Source organism: Poecilia formosa, unplaced genomic scaffold (assembly GCF_000485575.1).
Source record: "Poecilia formosa unplaced genomic scaffold, Poecilia_formosa-5.1.2 Scaffold146, whole genome shotgun sequence".
In the NCBI taxonomy this organism is placed as follows: Eukaryota; Metazoa; Chordata; class Actinopteri; order Cyprinodontiformes; family Poeciliidae; genus Poecilia; species Poecilia formosa.
Window position 1 is genome coordinate 381 of NW_006800085.1, and position 19,977 is coordinate 20,357.

Consider the following 19,977-nt stretch of genomic DNA (forward strand, 5'->3'; position numbering starts at 1 on the left):
AAGAAGAAGATCTCAGGTCCTAATAAGCAACTGAACTTTTACTACGTTTCATGTGTGTAGGGTAAATATTTGGTACTAAACTTCAGTGTCCATACATGTTTTACACATTTATTCATTGTTATCTTGATTCTGAATCATGTTTGGGCCCGTTTACTCTTACAAATTATGATCCCGAATAAAAAGAAAATAACAGAGTCCCTGCTGGTTGATAGTTGTTGGAGTCATTTAACCACATTTAATTGCAGCAAAATAGGTTTGATGCTCGGCCGATAAGAAATGTCCTTCAGAACATAGAGATGTCATTATGACATGACTAGAACTGCAAATGTATGAATAAAACAAAAGGACTGAATTGCTAATGGGTCGCTGTTACCCCATTATTCAAACTATTCACTAAAATAAGATGCTACCTAATCATTTAGTCTTTAGAGAACCACTGATTTATAGCGACTGCTCCATCACACACACAATGTGATGTCACTTCTGGGCCTCATTCAAAAAGCCAAGAAGAATAAACATGAATGCTGTCAATTATGGTTTGTAAAGAAAAATCTAAATCAGCTAAAATGAACATTATCAGCTCAAAGCCATACGACAAAGCAGAGTTAGAAATGAGCCACAGGTCTCCAACCATTGCCTTTCTGCTTTGTACTTTTTTTTCTCTTAATGAACGTTCTTATTTACTGCTCTGCATATGCATCTTCACTTTGACATTTGCCTGCAGGCTGAAGCCTGTTAAACCTCCCACACATTTGAAGTAAGCAGATCTACATTCCTTCAAGATCACTGAGTCAACAGTGAATCATAATGGAACACTTCATTTACTGCAGATAAAAGCCAGATGCCAGCGCCTAGCATCAGAGTTACGAGTGACAGTTAAAGTCCTGCTTCGGATTACAAACAGCCAGCTTGGAAGAACGCAGAGCTGAAAAAGCATCACCTTAGTGGTTGCATGCCACGCTGTTGGATCCCAAAACCACATAATTTTACTATCAAATTTACTGCTAATGTTTTTTTTATTATTATTATTTACCAATTTTTCTTGTCCTAGTTAAATTTTTAGCAAAATAATATTGTGCATGACACAAGAATCCAGTTGGTGCTCTAGAATCTGAAATCCTATTAAACATCATTCTGCTGGATCCTATGTAAAATAACTAGAACGATATACAATTTCAGATATATTTTTTGATATTTTATGCATTACTTATTTATAAAAATAAAAAAAAAAGTGAATGAAAATGAATTAGACTTACTGAACATCCACTTCAAAGCTGGATGGTATGTACGTAGGATGCGTCAGGTGCCAGCTGCAGTAGAAACCTTTAGGGTAGGTGTTGGACCGACAGGTGACTTTGGGCTCCTGAGGGGGAACTACACAAAGCAGAAACAAAGGAGCACAGGAAAGGTTAACAAAAAATACATTTTTAAGCAATATGCACAGTTTGAGGCATGTAAGGGAAAAAAAAAAACACAGCAGAAGAAGAGATCTAATCGAAAATGCATTAATCAAATACAAAGCAGCTACGGCTAATTAAACATTACTTTATTGCATAATTCATTCTTTGATCTAATTTATTTTTTTATTAAAAATGCCACAGCTTCTTCGTTTGAATTAAGCTGTGTCTTTGGTACATGTTATTAGAGATGATTTCACTTTATTTAACTTCCAATGCTGGCACATTTTCTTGCACTGTGCATCCATTTTTAATATCAAATCAATTAAAGTTTTATGAGGATGTTGATGAAAGAAAGGAAAAGCTTAATCGTGTGCCTAATTAAAATTTATATGTGCAGTCTCAAATCCTTTTACAGTTCCATATACTTTCTATAAACCTTAAGCTCACACATAAAAATTGTTTTGAGAAAGCCTCCTGGACCTGATGTGTCGTTATCTATGAGTGTGCAGAAAGTATTGTATTATGCTTTTCTATTTTAGCATTAAAGCAGATTTATGATTTTGGACTTGCATACAAACTTTATTTATCTTAAATTATTTTTATAATAACTATTTTCTTAAGATGCTGGATGTTTTGTAAAGTGACATAATTAGCTGTGCAGCTGCTGGAGAAATCTTTACGTCAATATGTCATACTTAATAATTTGACAACAGCATACATTTTAAGGGGAAGTTTTGAAGAGACAGGGAGAATAACTCAAAGTTAAAAACGTAAGGTACATGTAGAGAATGGAGGACAATCAATCTGATACATCCATAATTGCCACAATGTTTTGCCTAAATTTGTTCAGCAAACGTCCCACAACCAATTATCCCTATTTTGTTCATTAGTACTCTAATATATTTACTCAACAAAGGAGCAGAAACTGTGCTTGATCGAGTTATTTGCAGCATTTACTGAAAACAGCCCCTTCAAGCTACACTTGGCCAAACACACACTTACAACACACATCCACACATAAAAGGTTTGCTTAATTGGCTGCTATGGGGTCATTTGACTGTCGCACACAATCAACTGCGTCTTAGCGGTCACCACAGCAACTAATTAGCCTGTCAATAATAGATAATAATGGATACCAGGGACGGTATCCAATCGCGCTCAATTAATCACAGAGACTAATTGGGGCCATCTCAATCAATTGGCTTTTCATCTGAGAGCTTCAGTCAAAGTCACACTAAAGCACACTGTCGCACACAAGAATATCACTGCAGACAATTACTGTCGGAGTGTGGCAACACATACACTGCTCCTTCAGGCTCTGTAGAGCTAGTGGCAATCAGTCAAACCATCTTATTATCTTTGGAGAAAAGGAAAGCAATGAATGACTGGTTAAGGAATTATTAACAGCAATGAGGTCAAGAAAACCAAAAGGGGGAACAATGTGTATATGTGTGTTTAGAAAGTACAAAATAATGCAATATAAAGAAAACAACGTATATGAAATAAAAAAAAAAAAAGAAGATAAACAGAAATATTTCCAAACTAGCATCAACACTGCAGCTACTTTCAAAACGAAGTTGGATCAAAAAGCAATTTAATATTTATTATGCTATTAGCATAGAGCTAATTCACAACAAAAGTCATCTCAAGACACTTTACAAAAAAAAAAACAAAAAAACACTTCAATTCAATCACACAGTTGATCCTAGTTACCAAACAGTACAGTATGCTCAATTGATTATTCAAAGCAGTTGTTAGCTTTAAGAGCTTCTTAAAAGATCAAGTCTGTAAAAAGCCAGTAGAGAAAACTTGACAGAAGCAGAGCTCAAAGGGTTCGTCACAATGAAAAAAACAGGACATTTAAGTTATTTTAAGTGACATGTCATGGTTTTTAGTGCCAAATGAGCTGGTCTGAGTACGTCAGAAGCTGCAGATTTAAATCGATTTTCACTCACAACTCTTAGATGCACACAGAATGGCAGAATGGAAACATATGCAGTGGGCAGCAGTTTTTTTTTTTGGATAAAAATGACTTTTTTGATCTCAATGGTCAGAGGAGAACACCTAGATGACACTACTATCGTCCAACAAACTGGACAATAGTAGATTAGAGAAAACATTGTCTGGTCAGGCAAATTTTGTTTTCAGCTTGAGATCCAGATGACACCTTCAAAGTTTGGTGCAAGCAACATGAACAAATTGGCCGTCTGGCTTTGTTTCAGCAGTTATGCTGTTGTTGGTGGTTATGGATATTGGACACAGTCATTTAACTGGTTAATACCAAGGTACCTAATAAAGTGGCAATGTGTGTAACAAAAAAGGTTACTATTATTTGACTTATTGAGCTATTTTCCAACATACAATGGTGGTGAATGAAACTGCCAAACCAGTGCAAGAAAGGTAGAATAAGGAAATTTTAAAGAGGAGAAAAAAAGAGGAATATTGAAAGCTGAAACATGAGAGCAAAATAAAAGTTGGGGGGGGAAAACAGACACAAAGGGAAGCATATCTGAAAAGACGAAAGGAAAAAGGGACAGAGCCAAAACAGCACTTACTTCAAATAAGACAAATGTGCTTTTAAAAGTTTTTTTTTTGTGTGTGTGTGTGTGTTAGACAAAGACAAATGCATGGATATGCACAAAAAAACACCTGCTGCACAAATGCGTCAGTTACTTGAAAATATCAAAAGCTGTCCACACACACAGGGGAAATAGATATTAAACAGAGAGCTGGAAACAACAAGGGAGAACACACCAGTTGGATAAAACCCCCCCCCAAAAAAACATGAGAACAAAGACAACATGAATATTAAAGCCCATGAAACAATAATTCAAATTAAAATTACATAGTGCAGGTTTCGACCTCTTTTGTGAACTGTGCTGACATATTACCTGAATCAATGGCACACAGGACACCGCTCATGAATAAATGTTATTTGAATTAGCCTACTTTTATCATCTGGTTTGGATTGTGGTATCAAATGGGATTGTGAAGATGTTTTTTGTTAGCCTCATGAAACCTACACCTGCACATGTGCACACGCGCACATGCACACGAGGCTGTTCGGGTTACTTTTAAGTGGTAATAGGTTGCAGACTGTGGCTCATAAATGATAATAAGGCTTAAAAAAGATGGGGGAAGGTAGAACGGGCACATATGCATGCAAATCTTTTCACATCTTTTTAAAATTGGTAGCTATGTCATTTTTTTATGAATAAGTGTCTAATATAAAATAAAGCTGTAACGTGAACACTGGAAGTTCTGTTTCAATTTTGCTTTACTTTGAATAGTGTCCATTTATTTTGCAAATTGTCACAAAGGGAGGAGATTAAGCCTAGCAAAGATGAGCGAAGCTGGAGGATTTTATTGACTGCATTTTAGGGGATTGTTGCCTTTCCAATTTTCCTATTCCTGAGGCTCAAATTAGGGAAGGTTTTAGAAATGGGAGACTCAAACCATATATTGACAATGTGGCCCCTAATAAACTTCTCATGATCTCTTTATTTGTAGCTTCCAAGTAACCAGATTTTCTTGTGATCTTTGACAAATGCCCTAACCAATGGCTATCTAAAAGTAGTTTAACATTACTGTGTTGACACAACATTGTTTTTCTTTCTTTTCTTGTAGCAATGATTCACAGGTCATAGCTGGGGAAATGAAAATTAAACACTTTCAGAAGTTCATAGGGAAACTTTCCAAGGAAAATACAGTGGAAGGAAAGTATTAATAAATCTTTTTTTTTTTCCCACTGAAAGTGGAGATATGATCGTATCTCCAAATATGTTGTCTCTCCAGTGTGTGCATAAGAATTCATACCCTTTGAAACTGTTTAGCTATATTTTACTCCAATATTTTCACAAAGTTGTTCATACATTTAAAGTAAAAGGAAAGTGATGCGTTATTTATTTATTATTTTTTTTGCAAATAAAAATCAACAAAATAAATTTACATGTACCCAAAAAGAGGGGGTTGAGTACATAAATTCCACTAAATGCATTGCAGTTTAAGTCTAGGACTTGACAAAATAGCAAAAAGATCAAGGAATATCTTTGTAAGGCATGTCTATTTTGTTTTAAATAAGAGAAGGGCGTTTAGTTAAATCCTCTCCTCCTTAAATGAGCATACATTTTAAATAAGCAGACATGCTGAACACATAATAAGAACAAGGAACAACATTTGCTGAAGCCGGAGAATAACACAGACGTTCTTCGTATACACGGATTACATTGCATGATCAAAGTCAGGCTGTAATTAACCTCAGAGGAATGTATTTTTTTCTCCCCCCCTCTACATAATAACATCAGCCAACAGCTTCTTATCATTCTCTCTTTCTTTCCAAACTTTCTCTTCCTCTCTGCCATTAATCCAAACCTGTCACACAAAAATACCGGGTCTTGGTATAAAGGATTTTTTTTTTTTTTTTTGGCACAGAGGGGTGTATACAAACATACACACTCACAAGTCAAGAAAAGTGATGAAAGACAATGACATCCAGCAACCTGGTTGCTAGGATGCAGACAGAGTAGTAATTGCTATTTAGTTGTGTTGGTAGCCTCCCTGCTGCTTTGTTTCTTGAGTGTGTGTGTGTGCATATTAATTTATCTCTAGCATCGAGAGTGTTTGTTAGCGGTGAATTCTCTTGACGTTGTAGTAAAGACAGATGCATTCTTCTTCTTGATTGAAACTTCTCTTAATTGATCAACTTTGTAATGAAAATAAGATTTATCGCATCAACAGAAGCGGAACATTACTACTTTTCCCAAACCTATCATGGATAATACTTCTCACTTATGTTTCCCTTGACTGAATTTTTGCATGTGGAGTCAATTTAACTTTGACTAACACGGTTAAGCGTGCGATAAACAAGCCGTGGATGTTTCTAACAACTAACGTATTCACCTATCAGTCCATTTATCTACTGTGTGCATCCTTTAATGTTTGATTCGGTGCTTTGTTCTTCTTAAAGATTACTGGATCCACTTGAGCCTGTGCTGCGTAACTCATTTAGGCACACGGCTCCACTCTCTGCGTGGCTTTGCCTGCCAACACCAGGCATTCTGCATTTTAGATCAGCTTAGCTGTGTGTGTGTGTGTGTGTGTGTGTGTGTGTGTGTGTGCGTGTCATGGGAGGAAGAGGAATGTAAATAAATTTGCAAGACAAAGTCATAAAGACACCGTGGTGCCTTTTGGTCCAGACCAGCTGCCATGGTTAAAGGTAATGTAATTGTAGTATAATATTTTTTATCTGGCACCCCAAAGCTATACAGATCTGCTGTGAGATCATCTATCTTATTTAAATTCTGCAAGTCATTACTGTGTAAGTGCAACATGAAGAGCAATATCTCAAATTGAAATCAGACCAGTTTCTGCTTTTAAAAGTACTTTTGCAGTTGTGATGCATTTTAAAAGCATCTGGACTTTGTCCTCACACACAAGGACAGCTTGCAAAACACTTTTTTTTTGTAGTTTTTGCACTGCTCATCCACATAAAAACATTACTCCAATGAAAAAAGTAAATTTTTCCTACATCTATTGTCCATTATAAGTTTATTTCTACAAAGCACTATTAATTAAAAAAATGTGAAACTCACTTTCTAAAGATGAAAGTGTTATCACCTTATTAGCCAAGTTTGTGAACACAAGCAAGGGAATTGACTTTTTTTGTTTTGTTTTTACTTTTACTTTTTTCTTGTGAAAATGTATAGATGTAGCACATTTACAGGTAGCGAGGAGGCACGCTGTTCAAATGCCCAACAATTTCCACTGATTCTTTCAATGCGGATGAGAAGCGGCTCGACTTCATGCGCCGTTTCTGATGACCCAGCTCCTCATCTTATCTTAAGTGCCGAGTCCGGCTGCCCTAAGGTGGAAGCTCATTTTAGCTGATTTTTATCTCTGATCTTTGCTCTTTTGGCCATGATCCATGTCCTTTGACCATAGGTGAAGGCTGGAATTTAGACAGGCAGGTAAATCAAGCAGCTTCTTGGGTCGGCCACGACTCTTTGAAACATAACGGATTCACCTCTGCCCCAGTCTGTTCGTCTCCACATGAGGCAGAAACCGAGGGTCACATTTGATTTAGTATGTTAGAGATGCTTACTTGTCCTGTTAACTTTATGTACTCTGCTGTTTTTTGTCTTTCTTATATACTCTTGGCTCAGAGCTAGTGTTTAGCTGTATCTCCTTCCTGGACAGAGAAATTTACAGACTATAGCTGCCACTGACTATGTCTCCTTTCTTTGTTTATCTATTACATAGACAGTAAGCCTGGTTCAGTGCAAATGTTGATCAGAGAACTTGCTGCGAACCTTCTTGAAAGGCTTCCCCATATTCCAGTTATATTCTATAACTCTGAATTCATGGCCAGTGGATATCACTAAGCATCAGCATATAGGCAAAGAGATCGCCAAAGTGAAAACCCTAAAAATGGGATTTGGCAAAAGCAGCCTAAGTTCTTCATTTTTATTACCTTTTCTTTGTCTCCCTCTTTATCGGCATCTTTTCCCCAGCCTCCCATCTAATCTAACAGCCACCGTTCTTTAAAATCAGGGAGTGAATGATGGATAATGTGGGGGTGGGATGCAGCGACACGTACACACACACACACACACACACACACGTACACACACTGCACAAAACAGTGATGCCCTGGCATTCCAAGAATGCCTCTAAGCCAAATGGAAACAGCCGAGTGTGAGATGAATGAATGGAAGGAGGGCGAAGACTTTATGAGAGCATCACAAGCTGATAAGTGAGAGGTAAGAAGAGACGGATAGAACAAAAGGCTCATGCGAGCATGTCGGAGAAGGTCAACTATCTGTTAGCTTTGCTCTGTCTTCAAAGTTCACCTGTTTAATGATTTGGTCCTGCTCCCTTATCTCTAATTATCTGTGCAAACACAGAAGTAATTATCAAGCCAAGATCCAAGCAGCAACAGGCCTGAATTATCATTTAAAAGCATTTAAAGAAACATGACAGTAGAGGGGATGTTGAAAAGTTTGCACTGATCTCTGCTGCTCTGAAGGAAGGTGAACATTAAGGCTTAGATTACTCTGTGTCACGCGTCGCCGTCCCCCTTTCGTAAAGACGCACTGTCTCAATCAGCAAACACTGGAACCATTGCTCAAAGCTCGAGACGAGCCGCACATTACAGAAAATACAAGACCATTTTAAAGCAGCTTCACACTTGGTAACAAAACCTCACCCCGAGCATGCTTCACTTGAAATTGTATTGACTTTTCAGCTATTTCCTGCAGCAGGGAAGATGTCTGATAAGAAAGGTTAGGAGATGATCGGATAGTTTCCATGACTTCAGAATTGCACAAATACTCAAAGAAGACTAATTCAAATAAATCAAATAATCTGACTTGTTAGAAATGAATACACCACAAAAGAAGTATCCAGAACACAAGGTGAACAGAAACAATCTAGCAATTGTCACTGAAGAATTAAAATAGCTTACTTTAATTGTTTGCTACTGCCAATTTTTTAAACTCTATGGCCCTTTTCACCTATTTGCTTTCTATTTTACAAACTGTGTAACTCTAAGAATCACACACTAGTGGTATCCTCATGCAGAGAGTTTGAGCATGGAAAAAAAAAAGACAACAACAACAAAAACACTTACTCCAGGCAAAATGTCTGTAGAATCACACACGGTAAGAGTCTTTAAATATTTGCTCAAATTTATATCTTCTGTCTGTGTGCACTTAATTTCCCTCGGACCTCTGCAGAAACTAACCCCATTTAATCCGGAGGCTTTAAAGAGGCACAGAATTCCTTTCCTGGTGCTTCTTTTTTTTTAGCAATGGTTTATTTTAATTTATCTTGTCAGAGCTGCATAAGCTACCAGAAAGAAAAGTAAAGAAATGGAACAGTGGTTATCCTGGGACCATTTATCCACCTGTTGTCTACACTTGCTTCTCCTTGCAGGGCTGCAGGGAGGCTGGTTCCTATCCATGACCACTGAGCGAGAGGCAGGGTACAGGTCACCCGGGCAACACATGGACACATAGGACAAACGAGGATAATTTGTCGAAACCAATTAATATATTAGTCATGTTTTTGGACTGTGGAAGGAAGCCGGAGCACCCAGAGAGAGCCCACGCATGAACAGAAAAAAAAAAAAACATGCAAAAATGCCAAATCAAGTACAACACAAGCAAGTTTTATAAAGTCAGGCTGAAACCACGGAAAGTTTTGGCTGCTTGAAAAGGGAAATACTTTCAGCTGCTCAATTAGTTCATCTTTTTATGTCAGAAAAATCATGCAATCTCAGAGTAGTTCCTAAAATGTTGGGCAGTTTCTGAATCCATACATGTTCAGTAGTGAATGCAACAAGTCTTAGAGTAGATTTGTTTCAGTGAATTATTTTGCATTGAATGAATAATAAGATAGCAAGAATTTGAAAATATTTTTTTATGTTTATTTTGCCTCATCTAGCAATTTTTCTGTCCTGTTGTCTCAAAATGTTTGGTTCCTTCTAGTGCTGTACATCTTTACTTTTAATTTGTTCATAATCGCTGCAGCAAACAGTCATCTTTCAATATGCAAAGAAACATTAAAAAATTTTAACTTTATCTATCCCAATTTGAGGATTAATTAATCTATGCTCCAAGCTTCTCTGTATAAAAATAGAGGGAAAACATGAGACCACCAGACTCATGGTGAATAAAACACTTAGGGAAAATTGCAGATAAAGAGAATGGATTAAAGAGGCACCATTTGAGCTGGAGACAATGGAAGGGTCCCACTGAAGTCAGAAATGACTCAGAATGCTATATCAGTGCAACTAAGCTCTGTGCAGCCTTTTACATCACAAAACTAAAATTTGAACATTTTAAAGCTGTTGAGAGGAGATCCATCTCGTCTCAGTAAGAGTTACAGCTGTGTGTCACCGTGGCAATGATCGCCTGGGGGGGACTGTGTCACTGCTCTGCAACAGTTGTCTCTAAGCTGAACTGTCCAAGGTGGTGTGATGAGCGACAGGCAGGGATTGACCAGTCAGACGTGTCAATCTGCCACACGCACAAACAGCTAACTGCCTTTCACAGAAAGTGAGAGATGATGGAAGGCAGGTATCGCACGAATTTCTGGCAAGTGAGACGGAGGAGCTGACTTCTTTAAATTCAGCTGTCAGATTCAAAGCTTTAGACAGACAAAGAGACAAGCGGAAAGAGATAAAAACTGTCATTTCTGTAAAACTCAGATATGCTGCTTCTAAATTAGCAAGAATCTGTGTGCAGTAGCGCTTCATATTCTGCTTACAGGAATTATTAAATGTGTCACATAGGCTCACAAACATGAAATGATTACAATGGAACTGAGAAAATAGCATAAAAGCAGCTGCATTCACCGCAAGAGCCGCTGAGGAAAGAAAAGAGTGGTTAGTTACAGCACGGCATATATCAATGTGGGCAAATCAGCCAATCAGTGCTAAGGAAAATTAGCAGTGCTCCTGGATTGGTTGCTTTGCAAATGCTAGCCAGTAGCATGTCAAGTGGCATGCATTGTGCCTAGGTATTTCAGTTTCTAAAGGTGACAAAGACGACTTGGTGAGTTGGTCAAAACAATCTTTAAGGAGGCTGGTAGTCCGTGCAAGTCTTCAAAAAAACAAACAAAAAAAAAACCCCCACTGGAATTGAATATCTATTCTGCTAAAAGAAAACTTTCCAAACAACAAACCAACCAGTTTTCTGACTGTTCTGGTTTGATTTCTTCAACACATGTCTGTTTCCATTCATTATTCATTATTTTAGAACTGATCATTTCTAATGCAAACAGAATGAAAACTTGAAGGGCATCACGCTCAAGCTTTGAAAGAAAAGAAGCCAAGCAGACAGATGTTGAACCACTTCCAGTGACAAGTACAGATTGGTGTGACTTTTCCAAAGTCAAATGGGGAAACTTGAGCAAGGACATGGCTTTACAACCCTGAGAAATCATAGTGAAAAGTTAGATATAGTTAAAAAAAATAGGGAAAGTATTTGAAGCCATTATGTTCCAAAAAGATCTCATGCAAATAAAATGTATTCTGACCTCCCAAGGACAGTCAAGTCAAAAAGAATAAAGCTTTACAGCAGAGAAACAAAAGTGTGAACAAAATATTTTCATTGCTTAAAATGCTGTGGTTTTACGTTTTTAGTGCCGTGGTACCAATAAAACAACAACAACAAAAAATAGCATAGAAGGAAAGCTAAAATAAGGAGCTAAAACTGAAAGACGGCAGTCTGTAAGGTTCAGTTGTTGAACAAACAGTGATCTCATTCCTTCAGCACTTTGGCAGAAGCCCACATACAACATGATGCTCTTATCTAACCTTTCTTCATTCCTCCTGAGAGCTGTTGGACTGAGCAGCCATAGAAACAAATAAACACATAAACACAGACTTTGAGTTAAGGTATGGAGGTAACACACAATTCTACTTTTGCCTGGTTTTGATCAGGTTTCTGCCAAAAGCTGCCCAAAGTGGAGACAAATAACTGCAGGCTTGAACCCAAACAGTAGGTGTATGTTGCTGAGACATTAAGCAATAATGATCAATGAAATAATACACAGTATTTGGTTATTTGAAATGAGATGATAAGAGTTTTGAATTTAAATCATTTCAAGCTGCCAATTTCAGTGTTTACAAAATCTAAAACTAAGTTGTTGTTTTTTTTTTTATCTTAAAATGGATTGAAAAGGTTAAACTTTTACATACACAGGTGAAAAAGAAAAAAAAAATCACTATACTGAAGAGAACAATAAAAACAAAAACATGACAAAACTAGTACACAAACAGACTAATCATAATTAAACGCCTAACAATGAAAGAAAAAAAAATGTAGGTAGAAGCACTAGCTTGTTCTACCTTCACTTTGGTATACATCAAAAACAAAAACAAAACAGCAGACTCTTTTCTTTATATTTTTAAACACATCATGGAATTACAGCTAAGTCAGTAGACAAACGCATACAAGAAAACAACCACACCTTAAAGGTTTTGTTTCTAATTACTTGTTTAGTGATCTAGTTCAGACTCGTTCACTCTAACCAAGTCTAATTCAAATTAGAGTTTGAATTAAAAATGAAAAACATGCAATGCAGCTGAACAGATGAAACTTTAACATTATAAGCCACGAACAACTAAAGACTTAAATCTTATAGAGCTTATAAATCATTCATTCATATTTCTGCTTGGGAGCTAAATTGCTGCAACATGAGCAATTAAAAAGTGTGGTTATAGATTAGCTAGAAAGCTGTACTTGTTTGAACATAAGATTTTCTTGCAACTGGGTCTCCGTCAATGACTATATAACCTGCATTAAATACTTATTTAATTTAATTTAGGAGTTTTAACTAGAGACGCTCAATGAGAGGACAAAAATATGATTATTTTAACAAAATATTAATTAATGCATTAAATATTAATTTTGTTCTGTCTATAGGTACTTTTTGAAAAAAAATATCCTATGAGGTCCAAAGTACCATCCGCTCCTCTTAGATCGTTTCAGTTATAAACAATTTGTTTTATGGTAGTTGAATTAAACAGTTTGTCATTTTTGTGCGTTTACATTCTCTGTTGTGTCTTGTTATCAGGGCTGTGGAATTTTGCCAGTTTATGGTTGGACTCAGTCATTTTGCAGCCATTTTTCAAAGCACCACATGTTGAGTATTTGACAGGAAGATCAACACGTTCTCTCTGTAAGAGTCAAAGAAAAAGGCTCTGGGCAGTACACAGTGTTTCTTTCATGATGTCCCTTTGTGTCCCTTTTCTGTCCAGAAAATATGTCATGAAATATTTCTCCTTCTTTTTCTGCTTTCCACTCATTTTGTCATAGCTTTCCCTTTCCATCCCTTTGTGTTTTCTCATCTGTCCCGAGTTCGAGTCGTGAAAGTCAACCAACATCAAACCTTTGATCTGTTGATTACAAACATCTCAGCAGTCTGGGCCTGCACTACGTTACAGCTGTTGAAGATGGCAACCTGTTATTAGATTCTGTCCAAGCTGTTTTTAATGGAGGAGCAGCTGAGGAAGGAGAAAAGCGACTTTTTTTTTTTTTTCTTGTGAGAAATGATTTGTATGTTTATTGTTTCACTTCTAAAAAAAAAAAAAAAAAAAAAAAACTTCGACTCAGTATCGGAATTTAACCACAAAAGACAAGTCGGTGTCAGAAATTAAAACTAAAATGACATAAAAAAAAGAAAGTGAGTGGGAAAGACTGAAAAGAGGATAAATGACACTTATTGTTCCTTCCTTTTGCTGTCGGTTCTCAGTAATGCTAATCATTAGGATAATCTGACAGGATGACACACACACACACACACACACAGCCACACACACACACTCTCTATCCCCCCCTCTTTCCCTCATGCTGCATTCCAGTGCCCACTGTCAATGAGAGGGAACCACCACATTACATGGTTGTTTGTTCCTTTTGTACGCTCGGCCGCAATGCTATTAGACCTCGAGAGTATGTATATGCATGTGTGTGTGAGCGTGCTTGAACAGCTATTTGTTATGAGAAACAGTTTTGAGTTTCAGAGTGCTGATTTTCATGAAAGTCCCCAGTTTTCTCACACAGCTTCAAAGGGCTGTTTGAGGTTTAAGACTTGGGTTTGGGATTATGGTGAGCATTAAACTAATGCTAAGGTTAGAGGAAGGTTTGTGGTTAGGCACTTAGTCATGACACTTATGGTTAGGTTTAGGGGGTTAGTGGATGCATCATGTCAGAAAACGCCGCAAAAAAAAAAAAAGATCGCAATGAGAACATGTGTGTGTCTGACTTAAAGCACTTTCAAGATGAAACCAGAGATGAAAAATGATTCTTAGATTCTAAGTTTGTGGAAGTTATGGCTTTTTTAATAGGACCACATTTTCCTTTGCAGGGGACAACAGCTGCAGTTTCTCAACCGAATGAGCAACTGCTTAATAACTGGCTTTAATTTAAACTAAACAAATTATATAAAAAATAAATATAACAGTTTTACATAAACTTGAAAATTTGAATCAGATTTTTCAGCAACTCAAGTCAACAAACAAAACTCATTTGTCATATACAATACAGTCATAAATTATGAACAAACTTTTTAAGTGTTAAAGTTGACAAAAAAATACACACTTTAAACATGTCACTGAGTGATACTTAAATTATGGAGATTCTCTTTGACCTTAAAGGGGCGCCATTGCTGCAAATTTCAGCCTAAAATATTATTTGCAATCACGTTCTTAGAAGCATTGGCTCAAAGTAAACCGGACAATTGCTCTGAAATATGAACTGTCACAGTGTACCACCACTTCCTGCTATGCTTGTCTAACTTTCTGGAGACAAAGCCCCAGACTCCACTTTCTCACCTTTTCTTTTCATCTCTTGTTCTTCTCAGCTATGAGGTACAAAGGGTGCTTGCAACAAAGGCTTAGCTCCACTTGTCTCACTACAAGTTCAGCATTTCAAAAAGCCAAGGTTCACCTGCAAGCCTGCTTCATTCTCTCAGTTTTGTTTTCTCCAGCTGTACAAGTTTGGGTTACATCCCCTCAAAAAGCTGACACCTCCAACTAAAGTGGACTTTAGAAAGAAAGTGCACATGACCAAGTGTTAAAGGTCAAGAAACATCGAAATCCCTTTTCTGAAAAATAAAAAGGTAGCCAAGTAATTGGAGTCGAAATGGGCAAGAGAGAGCCTGCTGTGAACAAAATAAGTTTGCACCAGAAGAGAAACAAATCCTCTTCTAAAATGTAGCAATGAAATTAAATGGGCATAGCATTAGTGCCAAACATGACTACAAATGTCTTATTGTTATGTTCCACTATGTTGTTCCTCAACCTTTGCTTTAGCCACAGCATCAATCTTGTAACAAGTTTAGTCTCGTCACACTGGGTGTGACACTGGGAAATCCCTCAGTATTTTGCCAAACTTGTCTCACACACAGACATAAACCCACCCACACACTCACACTTAAAAATTATTTGAATCTTTAATTGCAAATCAATCTTGAAAGTAGAATGGTAGAGGGAAGTCAATGGTATTTACGTTTGTTACAACACAATTTAATTTTGTACTGCTCCACTATTAAAAAAAAAAGGATTTTGAATCGTTTGAAAAGAAGTGGCTAGTAAAACAGGCCAATAGAAATTTGAGAATGATGTAATTGCTGTTCGTTTTTAGTTTGTGGTTTCTGGGCGATGCCGTAAAAATGATTTATCATATTTGTAATTGTATTCATATTTTTTTTATTGATAACTAAAGACTGCCGTTAAACATGTATTAATGTTCTCCATTACCAGAACTTGTTCACATAGTGTAGTGTACACAGTCTTAAAAGTTCTTCATAAGACTCTTATCCCTGACAAATGAAAGTCTGTAGAAGCCCTTTGGAGGATTTGCGACAAGGACAAAAATGCTGGAATGACTGCACTCACTTTTTGATGGACTTATGACCCAAAGACTATCCTCACGATTTCTTCTACAATGTTAAAGTGAAAGACATAGATTCAGCGTTAAATCTCAGGATCCTCTTTTTGACCGAGTAAACAGGAAAAAAAAGTTCTCAAGTCTCCACAAGGTGAAATCATTCTTATTCTCAGTGCAAGTTGAAGAGGCCACACAGTCTTGGGCTTAAGTAGGATGCAGTACTGTTAAATAAGGGGTTGTGAGTGTGTATGCGTGTGTAGTTGTGTGTCCTAAGGGGAAACAGGGATCTTAGTTTAGAATAGGTAACAGTGGAATGTAATTGAGCTGAAAATTGAAAAGCGGAGCCATGGCAAAGCCGGGCCAGCGTGCATGCGTGTATGTGTGTGTTTACGTATCGCCATGTGTTGTGCGGGTACAAGCTTAGGAATGTGTGTTTCTGTGTGTAGCACCTGTGCTTGTTTGTGTTCTAAAACCAGAGAGGGATGCCAGTGTAATCCTTGCACAGCCGGACCCCCAAGGATAGCAGAATTTTACTGCGGAGTGGGTGAGCTGCGCAGGCATGCATATGTGAGTAAAAAAACCTAATACACACACAAAAAAAACACACACACACATGCATGTACTCACAGGCCCATGCCAACTACCTGAGAGACTGAAGAGGAGAAGATGAGTGCATGTCGAGCTCTTCCCTAAAACACTCACTTGGAAAATTGCAAACATCTTTGCCAGCTCCACTGAGCAACACTTCTGACGAATCAATCTGAATACTGCATACAAAAAACAAGTAGCCGTAGAAACTGATATGTAGCATCAACAATTGTGTTTAGTTGTCTGTTGGCACATTTGAATAACCTGGTTACATGATATTGCAGGTAAATCATAAAATCAAAAAATAAGTATAGAAACAAAGCACAAGAACAAGAACACCAACTGACTGAGATAAAGTGTAAAAAGAAAGAATTGTGACTTTGCAATGTAATCATTTGAGTTCTTGTAGGGTATTTACACTGCTTATGTTTAATTAACATTATTTAAAACAACTGTGCATGATTTTCTTTCTTAGAAGACTTCTTAAATGTCCATTTCACTTCTTGGCCCTACTATTCACTGCTGGCTGCTTCTATGTTTCATGCAGGATTTTGCAAGACATTTTTTTCCAGGTTTTCTAAAGTGTTTCCTCTTTGGTCTGAAGAATTTCACTTGAAGCCAAGTCTTAAGTTTTTCTCCCCAAGTCCAGGTAAAGTCTTTAAGATTTTTGCCCCAGTGTCACATCTCGATTCATTTACCTCTAGACCAAGCCCAATATGAAATCTTAAAGGTCGAGTCCAAGCAAAATGACCAACACGCAACAAATTTAGCCTAATAATGTTAATGTCAATAGGTGTCACAAGCAGTAAAGCAGCCGTAGATAAACTGAATGTAAACAGACAGCTTTGCTTTGACTAAACAAGCTACAAATGAAGCCCAATGTAAACTAGAAAAACACACACTGAACTTCAAGCAGGTTGGGTTATTTTAGTTTCACTCCACTAGGCTTCACTTTATTCCCGTGCTAAATGAGTTTGTTTGACAACCCTGTCAAGTGGTCCGCACAACAAAAAGTAAGAGAAAAAGACAAAAGGAAAGAGCTTTTCCCTCTAGTTTTTACCTCTTCTCCTCCCTGTTCTTTACTGATTTAACCACTCAGCTTCGATCAGGTCTGCAACTCTCCCCGTTTTGGAAGTGTGATTGTATCCATGCAGGTTCTTGCCCTTTAGGTGTGGATTCGTGTGTGTGTGTGTGTGTGTGTGTGTGTGGTCTGCAGACAGTGGTTATTCGACCGCTTGATAAGCAAGACACAGAGGCAGTGACAGCTTCATCCATCAACATGTCTGTCTGACAGACAGGTCTCTGTAGAGAGGTCACCATTCACATGCTGGTCTCCGTGAATGTGTGTGTGTGTGTGGTCACTCAAACAATCCTGTGTTGGATCTTGATTTTAGCTGAGATTTGACTAAAAAGTCTGGGAAAGTCTCTTTCTTCTTCTCTAAATGTAAGACGATCTATTTGGCCTGATTTTTCGGTTTCCCTTTTCCTCGTTTGGTTATCATTATATTCCTTCTGCAGAGTGGGCTTTGTACCCCATAACCTTGACAAGGATTGAAATAAAAATAAGGGGAAAACAGACCAATGTCTTTATATGTTTTATTCAAACCTTGGAAAAGATGTTCCATATTCATTCATTTTGCCCTGACAACGCTCTTATGACAGAACATGCCAGCAACAAAAAGAAAGACCACTGTCACTCACTTCCTGGCAGGACTGAAATGGTTCCCAAACACACAACAGGGTTCTTCTCCTTGGCAACACAAAAAGGGAAACAAACTAAAAGAGAAAAATGACCCTCAAATGAATTGACCCCTAAATTTGTTGAGACCTACTTATGCATTTTTCTTCTCCTAAAAACACCTTGCTGGTGGGAACACAAACAAATTCATGTCACTTGTCAGATAATTCCCTCAAAGCCAAGGGATGCCGGGAATGCATCACTAGCTGGCGCCATAGTAACCAAACAAAGATCTTATCTAATAAATAATTACTAACACTTTTTGTCATTAGCTCTCTGTCATTTTTTTGCAGGATGGGAATATGAAATTTGATTGTTAAAAAGATATAACCTCCACCATAACACAATTATACCCCACATAATGCAGTCTTGTGCATTCTCTCACCCGGTGTGTGCTAGAGATAGCACCGGCCGCCCCTCCCCATGACCCTGCAAGGATAAGCGGGTTTAGATAATGGGTGGATGGATGGCATTCTGTGGCGTCATGGAAACAAAGACAACACATATAACATAGAAATGTTAACACCGAATGTCTTATGCAGTATAAACGCTGGAGTTGTAACAAGACATTAAGCTCACAAAACAAGATACTACAGCATACTGGATTCAAAGAAATGAGATGAGGAAAGCTTTGAGCAATGCATCTCTTATGTTGGTCTGCTTTAGGGTGGTATTTATACCGAAGAGCATAGGAGATGTCTTTATTTCCCAAGCTAAATAGAGGCTTCATGAATCTCAAACTACATATAAAAGAATCTCTGTTAAATGCAGACGTACCCAGTAAATGCTGCCCAGACTCATTAAAGACTAAAATAGCCCTTTAGTTACTACCAATACCAAGGTGTAAGGTAGATGCTAACTGTAGGGCATTAGCTGGACATTGAATCCTCACAGCACTTTCTAATTGTCTTCATGTCGTTTGTCACTTTGTCAAACGACATGAAAAAGAGTTTGACTCTTTCTTCCAATAGGCTTATCAAAGACTGATACGACTGACTGTCGAGGACACACTTTCATATCTGGAGCTAATAATATTAAAATGGACTACTTTTACCAAACAAAGTAATGCTAACAGAAACAAAATAGTGTTTTGTGAGATTTGTGAGACTATTTTGAAAAAACAAAAAACAAAAAAAAAAACATAAAATATATATATACTGTCTTATTGTCACTAAACAGCCATTACACAAAATAATCAAACAAAAGAAGAAATTAAAAAGCACTTCAGAAGTTCAACTTGTATGGTTGTTTGGTTTTAAATAAGATCTAAAAGTACTTTTGCCTACTTTAGTGCAGACATGTGTGTTTAAAACAGTATTACAAATATAAGTCTGATGATTTTCTACAAGCTAGAAAATCAAAAGTCCTTTGGCATCAATTTGAGACTTTTTTCCAACCACCAATTAAGACCCAAAGTACCAATTATTATACGTGAGGGCACAAGAACAGGCTATATATTCCCAGGTATAATATTTACAGAGGTACAACTATCCTGCTGTGTTGAGCAAATAAATCAATTCAGGTTTTCTAAAGGTTGAGCTTCACTGACATTTGGACACTAAACCACATAAAAGAGGAAGAAATATGCCGCTATTGGCTCGTATTGCTCAAAGTGCATAGCCTGTTCCACAACAAGAGGTGAATCATACTCAGATTCCAGACTGCAGCTGCAATGTGTTTTATGCAGGTGTGATGTCATTACCAGATAAGAGCTTTGACTTTTAAGGCAATTCAAATGCACCATGTATTAGAGCTAGTTGAAATATTCTCCCAAAACAGCAGTAGGTTGTTTTTCTTTCAAACACAGTTTGTAATATTGTTTGAGTGTGTAGAAAGTTATTTTAATTAATCCATGACT

General features: G+C 37.3%; 1 protein-coding gene across 1 annotated transcript in view; it reads right to left on the minus strand.

Moving 5' to 3' along the window:
- Nucleotides 1–1,256: 1,256 nt before the first annotated feature.
- Nucleotides 1,257–19,977, minus strand: part of cntfr (ciliary neurotrophic factor receptor) — a gene marked incomplete at its 3' end in the record, with an annotated part of 187,421 nt that continues 168,700 nt past the window's right edge. Inside the window, exon 5 of the mRNA XM_007563324.2 lies at nt 1,257–1,374. Coding sequence (XP_007563386.1) covers nt 1,257–1,374 — 118 coding nt within the window. The remainder of the gene's footprint in view (nt 1,375–19,977) is intronic.